This window comes from Carassius auratus, chromosome 23 (genome assembly GCF_003368295.1).
Source record: "Carassius auratus strain Wakin chromosome 23, ASM336829v1, whole genome shotgun sequence".
NCBI lineage: Eukaryota > Metazoa > Chordata > Actinopteri > Cypriniformes > Cyprinidae > Carassius > Carassius auratus.
Window position 1 is genome coordinate 739,169 of NC_039265.1, and position 13,427 is coordinate 752,595.

At 37.7% G+C, this 13,427-nt stretch overlaps 1 protein-coding gene across 1 annotated transcript; it reads right to left on the reverse strand.

Moving 5' to 3' along the window:
• Window positions 1-1,282: 1,282 nt before the first annotated feature.
• On the reverse strand, window positions 1,283-12,769 carry LOC113040849 (uncharacterized). Its single transcript, XM_026199055.1, has 15 exons — window positions 12,641-12,769; window positions 11,981-12,110; window positions 11,555-11,717; window positions 11,143-11,335; window positions 9,668-9,742; window positions 9,480-9,554; window positions 7,681-7,749; window positions 7,538-7,591; window positions 7,371-7,442; window positions 6,809-6,914; window positions 6,464-6,534; window positions 4,230-6,378; window positions 3,942-4,040; window positions 1,515-1,559; window positions 1,283-1,416 (listed from the first exon to the last, which is right to left on the reverse strand). Exons 2-15 carry the CDS (start codon window positions 12,096-12,098, stop codon window positions 1,283-1,285), a joined length of 3,423 nt encoding a protein of 1,140 aa, XP_026054840.1. The 5' UTR covers window positions 12,099-12,110; window positions 12,641-12,769.
• Window positions 12,770-13,427: the final 658 nt, after the last annotated feature.

Consider the following 13,427-nt stretch of genomic DNA (forward strand, 5'->3'; position numbering starts at 1 on the left):
ACTCTGCAGAACACAAATATCACTTTGGATTTTCTTTACACACAATAGAATTGATAATATGACAATATGATATTTTGGTGGTACACAAGGACTGTCACGCCCCTCCTATAATGTTCCCGCCCATTACATAATTGGTATTTATAGGGTCCGATTGATTTATGAGGACACTCGTTTTACAATACACAAAACATGTCCATTCTCTGGATTACAGGGACCAATGTGTTTTACAGGTACGTGACCCCATACACAACACACAGACATGTCCCTATGCTGCATTACTAAGACTGAGGTGGTTAAAGAGTACAGGATCTTTAACACAATACACAACATTACAGGACACCAATGTGTTTTAGAAGTACTTTAATAATGACTTAAATTTGTGAAATAAAAATAAACATGTTGTCAAATTCGCCAATAATTAAACGGGTAATCTTTAAAAAAAAAAAAAGGAATGCCACACAAAACAAACATCAAATAATTAAGTGTAATTCACCAACTAAAAAAAAAAAAAAAAAAAACTATAAATCAAATCAAAAGGCAATCCTCATGTTGTAAGTACCTCACTAAACACACAGTGTGCATGAGATTAACTCTCTGAGCACACAATACATGCTGCAGATGTGTAGAGAAACAGATTTATCTGTAAAGGAATGGTTTTCTTCCAGAATGAAAACTGTCATCATGTACTCACCCTCCACTTGATCCAGCCCTGCATCAGTTTCTTTCTTCTGTTGAACACAAAACAAGATCTGTTTAGTTTATGAACAGTTGATGGGCACCGTTAACTTCTATAGTACGAAGAAAAAAAAAAATACTATGAAAGTCAATGATGCCCATTAACTGTTCAGATACTAACAGATCTTGTTTTGTGTTCAACAGAAGAAAGAAACTGATGCAGGGCTGGATCAAGTGGAGGGTTAGTACATGATGACAGTTTTCATTCTGGAAGTTAAATTCTCTTTAAGGGACAGGTCATCCAAAATCAATGAGAAATTGACACAATTTTGTAATTTTTGACAAACTAACAGTCAACCTCGATTTCTACAAGGAGATATTCGTATGAACTGCTGCCATAACAGTATTGCACTATGGGAAATAAAAACAACAGCCAAAGTGCTAATGTTAATTGAATGGCATCAAGAACACACAAAATGTACTGTAACATCACTTGCTTTGGGTTTTCCTTTTTAAGCTAATTCCTCGATTTCTTACAAAATCCCTTATGTTCTGTGCACTGCGTCTCACCAAAACAGGATCCTCAGCAGATTTACACTGCTGGCATTCAGTCAGTGTGGGCCAGTTTTCCTTTAGCTATGTGGCCCTTAAAATGTTTCATTACAGCTGTAACTTCAGCGTTTGACCAGGACACCTTCTGCCCTCTCCGTGGGTTTTCAGTTTCTGCCTCACTCTCACTCTCTGTACAGAAGAATACATACTTTAGTGAGTTCTAACTCTACGAGAGCTCATGTGCTTTGCAACATTGATGGTGCCATTGCAATTTAAACCTCTGGTACCTTCAGGAAGTTCAGTGGTGCTCTCAATGGGCATCTTCTGAACACCTGCAGACAATCAGTCATTAAAAAAAATAAATAATAAATAAATAAATAATATATATATATTTTAGTAATATCCTGTTATAAATGCTGGACTAATATAATACAAGGTAACACTTTATAATAGGGAACACTATTAACTACAACTTTTCCCTCAAATTCCTAATTTTCTGCTTATTAAAAGTAAATAAGATAGTTGTTACATTAAGGTATTGGGTAGGATTAGGGATGTAGAATAAGGTCATGTAAAATAAGCTATTAATAAGTGCTTACTACTACTACCACCACCACTACTACTACTACTACTACTACTACTACGCACACTAATAAGAAACTACAGCGGTGTGAAAAAGTGTTGGTTCCTTATTTTTTTGCATGTTTATCACACTTTAATGTTTCGGATCATCAAACAAATGTAAATATAAGTCAAAGAAAACCAATGAACACAACATGCAGTTTTTAAATGAAGGTTTTTATTATTAAGGGAAAACAAAAACCAAAACTACATTACCCTGTGTGAAAAATGTTTGCCCCTACACCTAATAATCGGTTTGGCTACCCTTAGCAGCAACAACTGCAATCAAGTGTTTGCGATAACTTCCAATTAAATGTAAAGTCTGTTACAGCGCTGTGGATGAATTTTGGTCCACTCATCTAAGCAGAATTGTAATTCAGCCACATTGGAGGGTTTTCAAGCATGGACAACTTTTTAAAGTCACGCCACAGCATCTCAATAGGATTCAGGTCAGGACTTTGACCAGGCCACTCTTACATTTTGTTTTTCTTCAGCCATTCAGAGGTGGACTTGCTGGTGTGTTTTGGATCATTATCCTGCTGCAGAACCCAAGTTTGCTTGAGCTTGAGGTCACAACAGATGGCCAGATATTCTCCTTCAGGATTTTTTGGTAAACAGCAGATTTCTCCATTTATCACAGTAAGTTTTCCAGGTCCAGAAGCAGACCATGACACTACCACCACCATATACAGCAGCTAGAGTCCTTACCAGGTCAAGAAAATATGATCATATTACCCCAATTTTACAGTCTCTGCACTGGCTACCTATTAAGTTCCGTATCAGTTACAAATTATCATTACTTACCTATAAGGCCCTAAATGGTTTAGCTCCTGCGTACCTAACTAGCCTTCTACCACGCTACAACCCATCACACTCCCTAAGGTCACAAAACGCTGGACTTTTGGTCGTTCCTAGGATAGCAAAGTCCACTAAAGGAGGTAGAGCTTTCTCACATTTGGCTCCCAAACTCTGGAATAGCCTTCCTGATAATGTCCGGGGTTCAGACACACTCTCTATGTTTAAATCTAGATTAAAAACATATTTTTCAATTAGCAATAATGCATCTCATAATTTGTGACTGCAGTTGTATCTGATCAAATTTAGCTTGGGTTAAACTAATTAATTGTACTTGGTTGGAACAGCAGCTATGCTAATGATGTCTCTATGTGTTTCTCTGCTTCTGCTGGGATTGACATCCTGTGGTAACTAGGATTTACACAAGCTAAAGTCTGGATCCAGAACACCTGAGAAGAGATGATGCTGACCCCTCAGAGGAACTCAGATGATGTTAACACTGAACCAACATACAGAACTAACAATTATTGCTGCTTACTATGCAATCACATTATAATTGCTGTTAATAGTTTTCATCGTCTGGTTGATTATGTCTGATTCCTGTCATATGCATATAAACTGACAGTCACCACTTATAAGCTACTACTAAATAGTGTAGAAACTTAATTTTATGTGAAGTTGCTTTGCAATGATTTGTATCGTAAAAAAACACTGATCAAATAAACTTTTTACTTTTTTTAGTTTGTGAAAAATGGCTCTCACTGTGGTTCATTGGAGTCCCAAAACTGTATAACCTTTTCCAGATTGATAGATCTCAATTACTTTCTTTATCATTTGTGTCTGCATATTTTTGAATGTCGACATGATGTCTAGTTTTTTGAAGATCTTTTGGTCTACTTCACTTTTTATCAGACAGGTCCTATTTAAGAGATTTCTTAACTGTGAAGAGGTGTGGCTGGAGAAACTGAACTCAGGTGTGATAAACCAGTTTCAAAGGTGGTGGGGGGCACTTCTGAACAAAGGGCAATGTAGTTTTGGATCTTGTTTTCCCTTAATAATAAAAACCTTCATTTAAAAACTGCATGTGTTTACTTTTAAATTTGTTACCTTTGACTAATATTTAAATTTGTTTGATAATCTGAAACATTAGTGTGACAAACATGCAAAAAAATAAGAAATCAGGAAGGGGGGCAACACTTTCAAACCACTGTAGTTTAGAGACCCTAAAATAAAGTGTTACCCAATATAATTTTTGACTTTGATGATTTAAAAATAAAAAAAACTTAGCTGACACATACCAGCATTACTGGAGTTTCCCGCAGCTCCAGCAAGAGCCTCATCATCAGATTCACTTTCTTCAGGATCACTGTCATCAGAATCCGTCATGTTGATCTCATCTTCAATGAAAAATAAAACTCAGAACATGAAAAACATCTGCATTCAGAAGTGAAATAACACAATCACACACCATTTATAAACCATTCCTAATGACAACGAACACAAGACATATTTCAGAGATTACTTTTCTTAAACCTCCCTGTGAGTTTAAAAGACCCCCTGTGCTAAACATGCTAGGATGGACGTACCTTCAATCTCAATGTCATCAAGGGATTTGCCTTGAAGATTAGGAAGGCAGCCCTTTTCCATGGCTAACAGTAGCTTTGATATTTTAGCAAGCTGAGTAGTGGCTTCTGGCAGTCTGTAATAGTCACGGTGGACACGGATGTCATGCCCTAAGAAATCAGCAACCTGATCTAACTCGTTGTTTTTCAGGTTTAGGATTTGAGAGAGCGTAGCCACGTGCTTGCGAAGATGAGTGGATCTGAGAAATTCTGGATTTTGAGCTCCACATTCCCTTGCATATACCCTCAGAGAGTCCTGGCCTCTATAGTAACTCTGGCAGTTTGGCCGAGCAAACAAGAAAGTATTAGTGTCTAGCACTCCACATGTACCTCTCCTGCTGACCAGTAGCATCAGGGCATCGACCATATCAGGAGAGAGAAGAACCGCAACCTTTCTTCCCCTCTTCCCCCTGATCTCAACTCGACTGAAATGGCTGCAGAGTTTCTGCTCAAACTTGCTCAGGCCCATCGCTACATCTTCATGGAGAGAAGTGCCGTCCCTTTCATTGAAAGCCTTCAGCGGCATTTTAGAGACCTCTCCTGCACGTCTGCGGTTGAAAACAATGATTCTGGTGAGTGTTGCTTTGGCCAGTTCTGCATAGCTTTGAGGAGATGCAGTCTCTTGTAGTTTCTGAAAAGCAGTATCTGCAGTCTTCTCAAGGAGCTGATGAAGAGACTGGACATCCTGGGTGAAGGGAAGTGTTGATGGCTTGTTAAATTTGGCCTCATTCAGTGTCACCAAAGCAGTGTGTGAGATCATCTCAGACCACTTTGAGGAGTAGAGCTTTTTGAAGGTCTCTGTTGATGAGATCAATTCCTTGTCTTCAGACATCAGTGCTCGGCACTGAATGATTTCACAAATCTTATTCAACGAATGCCCCAGTTTCAGGGCAAGGCTTGGGCTTTGGTAGCAGTGGCTCTCATCATCATAGCCAGACACCATTTGAACCGCTCGAATAAGTCTATGAAAATTGGCAGGTTTCAGAGCTTCTTCAAGACTGTACACAGAAAACTGTCTACGCAAAGTCAGCAACAATCTTCCAACTTCACGGAGTTTTTGTCGAATATACTCAAATTTGGTAGGGTCATGACCATGTTTGTTAAAAAACGACTGTGCAAGCTGAAGAATACTCAGGTCATTTTTGACCACAGCGGAAATGTCATCCTGCTTCATCACACCTAAGAGTTTCCAAACTCCTTGTGATATGTGCTGACTGAATGAAGACTCTGCCATAGATGCCAGGCCCAAGACTCTCCTCCTCCCTTGCTCTTCACTGTCAGCTGCTGGTTTTGAGGGACATCTTTTTAAATGACGCCACAGATCTCTCCGTACAAACAACCCTTTGCAGTACATGCAATGCAAAAACTGCTTTGAATCACACTTTCTTTTTGGTGCTCGTTTTATTTTAAGAGCCCCCTCTCCAGACTGTAAAACGTCAGTGTTATGCTGAAAGTTGCCCTTGTTCCTGAGCTTTTGCAGCATTGCTTTACGTTCTTTTGAGTGAACTGGGAGTGACAAAGCCTGAACAACTTCAACTTCAGCCATATGAGTTTTCAAATGGCGCGCTAGCTTGGACTGAGGTTTCCCACAGATGTAACAATAATTCTTCCTATTTGCTGAACAGGAGATTTTTGGTGACTGCACACAATGATCACCTCCAGCCATGCTGCGTTCCCTCTCTTCTCTCAATGTTACTGTGCTTTTTGAATTCAAAAGCTTACTATTGTGTGATTGAGGTGATGACATAAGCACATCTGTTGACCTGCATACCACTGAGTCTTGCTTTCTGGGAAAGTCTGATTCACTGTCTGTCTCAAAATCAGTAAACTGCTCCTCATGACACATTAAATCAGACTCATCATACACACTTGCTGCTTCCATGACCTTCAGGACTCCTTTTCCTTTGCCCCTAGACACATTCAGGGTAGTTACATCTGATCTCAGATGTTCACTAAACTTAGATGACGCAGCTTCCTGTATATCTAAGAGTTTAGCTTGGTCGTAACGTGCTGGTCTTGTTGTCAACTCATCTGAACTGTCTGACTGATGGTCTGACTCTGACTGAGGTATGTAATCCTCATCTGACAGCTCATCTTCCTCTGAACTTACTTCCTATTGTCAAAATATTTATGATTAATTTACAGCACCGATAACTCAAAAATATGGAACAAATGTATCAAATCAAATATTTTCTTACACACGATGACCGTCTTCCATCCCATTCATGAAGCTTCAGATAGCAGGACTTATGCCAAAAACTGGAGCACACTATAAAAGAAATGTCACATGTCAGGACACGTTCAACCGCTAACACGAGATGCTATGCCTAAACGTAGAATAAGGTGAAAACAATGTAACACTCCTATTATTATTAATGGTATTACATATCTGTGCATTAGCAATGGTCTGAAATCTCCTTCTCTCCTACTGCCAAACTCAACAGTTATACCATTTTGAACTGACTTCATAACGTTGATTAGTGATACTAAAATGATAAAAATAGAAATGTCATGATGTATAGAGTACAAATCACCATACTAACATTTACATCTCAGGCCAATCCACTTGAGAGCTGCAACAGGTCCCACACATTCAGCACATTTATCCATGCTTGATATTGCTGAAGTGACCACAACATGTCTGCAGACCTGTGAAGAAAAAAACATCAGTGAGTGTTAAATTAAAGCAACAAAGAAAGATTCTAAAACATACATGTGATACTACATTACGAGCTGCATTGTCTTTCAATAATAATTTAATGTATTTTTAATGACAGGGAAGTTGTGGTCATTTAGTTAATAAGATCACTTACAATCATTAAAAACATTTACGTTACAGACCTTAAAAGGTACTGGTCAATATATTACTACAAATCTACATTTAGAGCGGTCCTGGAGGGCCGGTGTAAACTCTGCAGGACACTGACCCTCCAGGACCGAGTCTGGACACCCCTGATTCAGACATCGACTAATATTACTGAAAGTGAAAACAGTTCACTAAATACATGCATTTAGTAACAGCAAAGTGTACAGTTCATGCAGACATGGACTTCAGAGCAATCACTGTTGCACTGAAATAACAGTTCATCCGAAACATGTGAATACCTCCTTAACTCCTTCAACTGGGGCACAAAAGCTCTGCTCCTCATTCAACACATGCTCTTTGACAGGTGACATCTGAAAACAATGAAAAAAAACAAGACTTATGTAGAGATGATTTCTTGCAACATCAATCTAACATTTCATAAAATATGCAATGCACATTTAATTACCTTCTCAACACAGTCCTGATCATCCAATAGTAACTGGTCCTTCTTCAGAGTCACCTGAAATTAAGGAAACAGAAATAAAAAATAAATAAACATTCTACTGCAGACAAAGGATTCAGGGACTGTACAAATTGATAATGAATTACCTTTTCCAGTCCTTCAGAGGCTGCACAGATACTGAAGTCCAACACTGACTGATCACTGACAACTTTCAGCTGAAAACATGAAATCAAAAAAATTAATTAAAATAAAATAATTATGTTATAAATGAGTTACCAAAGCAAAATAAATAAATACAGTTGTGTTCAAAATTATTCAACCACCTAGAGACTGCAGTACTTTACAAATACAAGCTTTTCTGAAGATCCAGGATATAATAAAACTTGCATCTATAACAGTTCACTTGAATATTAAAAGTGATATTGTCAATATATAATGTAATATATTTGAGTTAAAAGATTTTTTTAATAATACTGCTATGTCATAGTTATTCAACCCCTATTCAACATTGCTGTTTTTAAATCACTTATTTGCATGGTGGGGAATGTAACAGTCTCAAAACATAATTAAGCTTTTAGAAACTCTATTAAAAACAGAATTAGCTTGAGCCATTACACATACAGTTAGGCCATGCATGTGTTGAAGTTGAGTAGCAAAAAAATTCAAAAGAGATCTCACAAAAGCAAAATTGAAGAAATATTGTATTACTTTAGAAAGGCTAAGGCTATATGAAGATTTCCAAGACATTGAAAGTTCCTAGAGACACAGCTCTCAGCCTTATTTCTTAGCTTAAAGTGTGTTTTACCAGAAAACCTTTGAGGTTGTGGAAGAAAAAGCACAATATCATAAAATGTTTAATCAGAGCAACTGAGAAAAATCTGCAATGTACAGCCAAAGACTTGCAAGATGACCCAATGAATGGAGGAAACCCATTTCAAAGCGGTGTGTAGAAGAACACTAGACAAGTATGGCCTTTATGTTGAGACATCTTGTAGAATACCACTATTGATCAAGAAGAACAAAAGGCAGACTTGAACTAACTAAAGTTCATTTGTGTAGACTTGTGGAGCTCATGAGGAATGTTTTATGGAGTGATATGACCAAACTGGAACTTTTTGGACCCATGGATCAGCGGTATGTCTGCTGCAAAACAGGCAAAGCTCATAAGCAGAAGAACACCATCTCTATCGTCAAACTTGGAGGTGGATCAGTCCTGTTATGGGGTTTCTTTACTGTAGAAGGAAGTGGAAATCATGACTGTATGAAGGACATCATGGATTCTTTAAAGTGTCAGGCCATTTTGACAAGAATTGTGATGCCTGAAAGACTGAAGCTGATGATCAGTGGACTTTCCTGCAGGACAGTCATCCCAGAGTACACATCCAAATCTACTTCTGCTTGGTTCAGGGATCAGTCATAGAATGTACTTGAGTGACCTGTTCAGTCTCCAGGCTTAATTTTCATTTCAAATATCTGGTTGAATTTGAAGAAAGCAGTGGCAATGTGAAAACCAAAGATTATCAGTGATCTGGAAGCTTTTTCAGGTGTGGAATGGGCCAAAACTGTAGTAGAGAGGTGACAGAAGCTTCTAAACACTTACAGACAGCGTTTATTGGTGATTTTAAAGAATAAAAGATTCTGCACAAAGGGGGTTGAATAATTTTGAACATGAATGTTTAGAGCCAATTCGAATTTTATCATGATTCATCAATTTTCCATTCTCAGAATCACTCAAAAGTGTATTAACAAACTTTCTCTAATACTTTACTGATGCCTTCGTTAAATTGATTTCATAAAATGTTATCCTCCACAGCAAATTGTCTTGCAAGTCAAGGGGGTTGAATAATTTTGAACACAACTGTAAATAAATCAAAAAATATAATAAAATAATAAATTAAAACGATAAAATAACAATAAAATAAAATCACTCAATCAATTGCAGTACCTTCTCTACGTCTGTGTCTTCTGACTGGGACAGTGTGTTGACTTCAAGAGTGGACGGTTCAACCACACTAAGAGTCTAGAAAAGAACATCAAATTAGTCATCTGTGACATTGATTGAAACAATAAATGTGTGGATGAAATTCTAATTTAAAACAGATATAAAATTAAAAATGATTTTTAAAAAAGTACCTTCTTTACGTCTGTGTCTTCTGACTGGGACAGAGTGTTGACTTCAAGAGTGGACGGTTCAACCACACTAAGAGTCTAGAAAAGAACATCAAATTAGTCACCTGTGACAATAAATGAGCACATAAAATACTGATATAAAACAAATTTTATAATCTTGCTTATATTTTATCAATGTGAATTAAAAGTAAGATTACAATATTTCAGATCAATATTTCAATTTTCAAGTGTTACCCAAGTTAATGTTCATGATTTTGTATGTATTACCTTACATGCTTATTTATATATATATATATATATATATATATATATATATTCCAGTATTTCAGGTGGTGTGTGTGTGTGTTTACACCTGTGTTACAAGGACCCTGTTTTATGAGGACCGTCATAAGAACATAGTCTTGACATAGTCTTGATGTCACATTGTGTGTGTGTTTAGACCCGTGTTATGAGGACCATCATAAGAACATGGTCTTGATGTTTGACCGAAGAATCTCAGTGTGTCGTTTGTTTGACAAAAGCCTGGTATTTGAAGACCCTAGTTATCACCATGACATTGGGCTGCGTGGATGTGAAATATTAGGCTAAATATGGATCATTCACATCCCATTGTGGCCATATGATATTGAAAATGTCTAATTGTTATATTTAGATTAAGTATCTTGCAATAGGAGTTGGTAAAAAGTCAGTTTTATTTAATCACCACATATTTTTAAATGATAACTGAGTAGAATCAGTGTCTAAAGAACCTAAAGAACTCTGAACAAGGCACAGCAGCTATAAAGGTATCCAAGAAGTTCTTGAAATAATTGTGTTTGTCCTTAAAAGAATGGAACAGATTACATTCTCTCTTAGAAAAAAGTCTTGACTTGACTGGGACTCTTCAGTAAAGTCAAGACCAAGTTCTTATGATGGTCCTCATAAAACAGGGTCCTCGTAACACAGGTGTAAACACACACACACACAAGACTATGTTCTTATGACGGTCCTCATAAAACAGGGTCCTCGTAACACAGGTGTAAACACACACACACACAAGACTATGTTCTTATGACGGTCCTCATAAAACAGGGTCCTCGTAACACAGGTGTAAACACACACACACACAAGACTATGTTCTTATGATGGTCCTCATAAAACAGGGTCCTCGTAACACAGGTGTAAACACACACAATGTGACATCAAGACCATGTTAAGACTATGTTCTTATGACGGTCCTCATAAAACAGGGTCCTCGTAACACAGGTGTAAACACACACACACAATGTGACATCAAGACCATGTTAAGACTATGTTCTTATGATGGTCCTCATGAAACAGGTGTAAACATACACACATCCTGACATACTGGAATGTACATGCATGTAATGTAAAAAATAAAAAGTTACTAACATTAACTTAGGTAACAACTGATGTTTAATACCTTTACTTTACTATAATCCAATAAGTCAGAATGGACAGTATAGAGGTGTCAGTACCGTGCATCTCCATGGCCACTCAGAATCACCATAATCATATGTGATCTCTTCACCAGGACAGATGCTCCTTGTGGCAAATAAACATAAGTGAGGTTTTCCATCCACACGAATCGTCTTCATCCTGCTGTTTGGGTTAATATGGTCATCGTTTACAAGCCGCCCAAGAGAACCGTCATCTCGGGCTGCATCGACACTAAACAAGAGACAGACAATATCAGCACTGAAACCTTAGGACCAGCAGATGTCATATTCTGTGATCACCAATCATTTAACACTCATCACCAAGCTTTGAAAACACATGACTGATAATTATAGCAAAATATGACCTCTAATCATTGACATTTCCACTGACACATTTTGAATCATGTAAATTAATTACCAGTTAACATGTAGATCAAACACGTGTACATACCAGAGGAGTTTTCCATTGTAGCGAAACTCAAACATGAAAAATTTAAGTGCATCGTGATATATTCTTTGCCTCCGCTCACATTCTTCTTTGCTGATGAGGTCTCCTCTGTATTCCAGCAGGAAATCTCCTTTCTCAAAGTCAGTACAGCTGAACACACCCCTCCCTAAACAACAACAGAGAGGTGAAACCATCACGAGAACCACACGTCATCAACCGGAGACAGATTTAGTACACGAGTCACTTTAAATGCATAGAAAGAAAATTCTGTCATCATTTACAAACCATCAAATGGTTAGTAATGTCTTATTTTGCCCAACAAAAGATATAGAGGACTGAGACAACCTAATGGTGACTATATGATGACAAAATCTTCACTTTTGGGTGAACTATACCTTTAATTTGGCTCAATCAATTAATTTACCTCACCTTTAAGATGACTGATGAACCTGCCCTCGAGTCCATTCTTGTCTTTCTGTTCAAGTGAAAACTGTATGGCCTCCTCCACGGGCTTCAGCTTTCTCCTTCGCCTCACACCTTCAGCCATCCTATGTGTCTGCTTTAATAACAATAAGAACTGTTGGACAGAATATATGTGGAATATGATGTATTCTGAGCATATGCTGAATATACTATTTTGACTGGTTATCTTTGTAAAAGTGCTTTGACACAATATGCATTCTACAAAGCACACTACAAATAAAGGTGACTTTAACTATTATATACAGTACATATTGGGAAGTGAAAAGAGCACATCTCTGAGTTTATTAATCAAACCAAGCTGAACAGTAATAATAGTAAACAGAACTGCCCCTCCCCTTCAGACTGTAGCCATGACAACAGATTATTATGATGGCTAGACTGTTCTATTACTTTTACAGTTATACTGTGAACGAAAAGAATGTAAACTGACAAGCACTGCTGAGTCTCGTCTGATGTTACTCTTTATAGACGAGACTTACAGTAATCACGCTAGCGCCATTAGCATCACGCGCTAGCTGCTTTCTAAAGAGCACTGAAGACACTCACGAACAAGCCAAACTGAGCCACAAGCTCTCAGAGAAACGGTTTAACAGCAGTATTACTAACCTTTCATATAATAGTTGTTTCCAACAGCTTCACACCACAGATGTCTTCGCTTCAGGTGCACAGATTGTGTCCGGTCCAAACAGGAAGTTACAAACAGTCACACTTGCCTCGCTGATTAAAGCACGTGTACACGGGATTTATAATTATAATAATAATAATAATTATTATTATTATATATTTAAATAACCATCTATGAAACGTTACATTAATAGCGTTACATTAATTTACAGATATTAAACCGAGTAATTACAGCTTTGATGTCACATTCATACTTTATATGATGATATTTAAGGAACATGTTTAATTGCACGATCAGTATGCATTTATATAATGAAATACAATCGATAAATTATTACAAAAAATGTTTAAATAATTACCAAACTGCATTAACTTACTTGTACGGCGCTATTAGCGGCAGAATGTAGCCCCGCCCACCGCCGCCATTTTGTTTTCCCGCCTTCCGATGCCGATCTAGCCAATCAGCGGCCTCCAAACTTACACAAGTGTAAAATATGCAAAGTTTCGATGACGCGGATGCAGTACCGGGGCCGGGCTGCAGGGGCGCACTCCCGAGCTCAGAGGATACACAGTGTATAGTAAAATTTCAGATTTTTGTGGTATATTAGGACATGGCGCGAAACTTTGAGAGGGAGCTTCTGGGACATAGAGAAAGGCATCTACACTGTCGGAATTATAAGGACATGGGCCCTGTCCTCATAAACCCAAATGTCCCTGTAATGCTGGTGCGTATTCAGGTCAAAAGTCCTTGTAAACCACAAAAACCAAC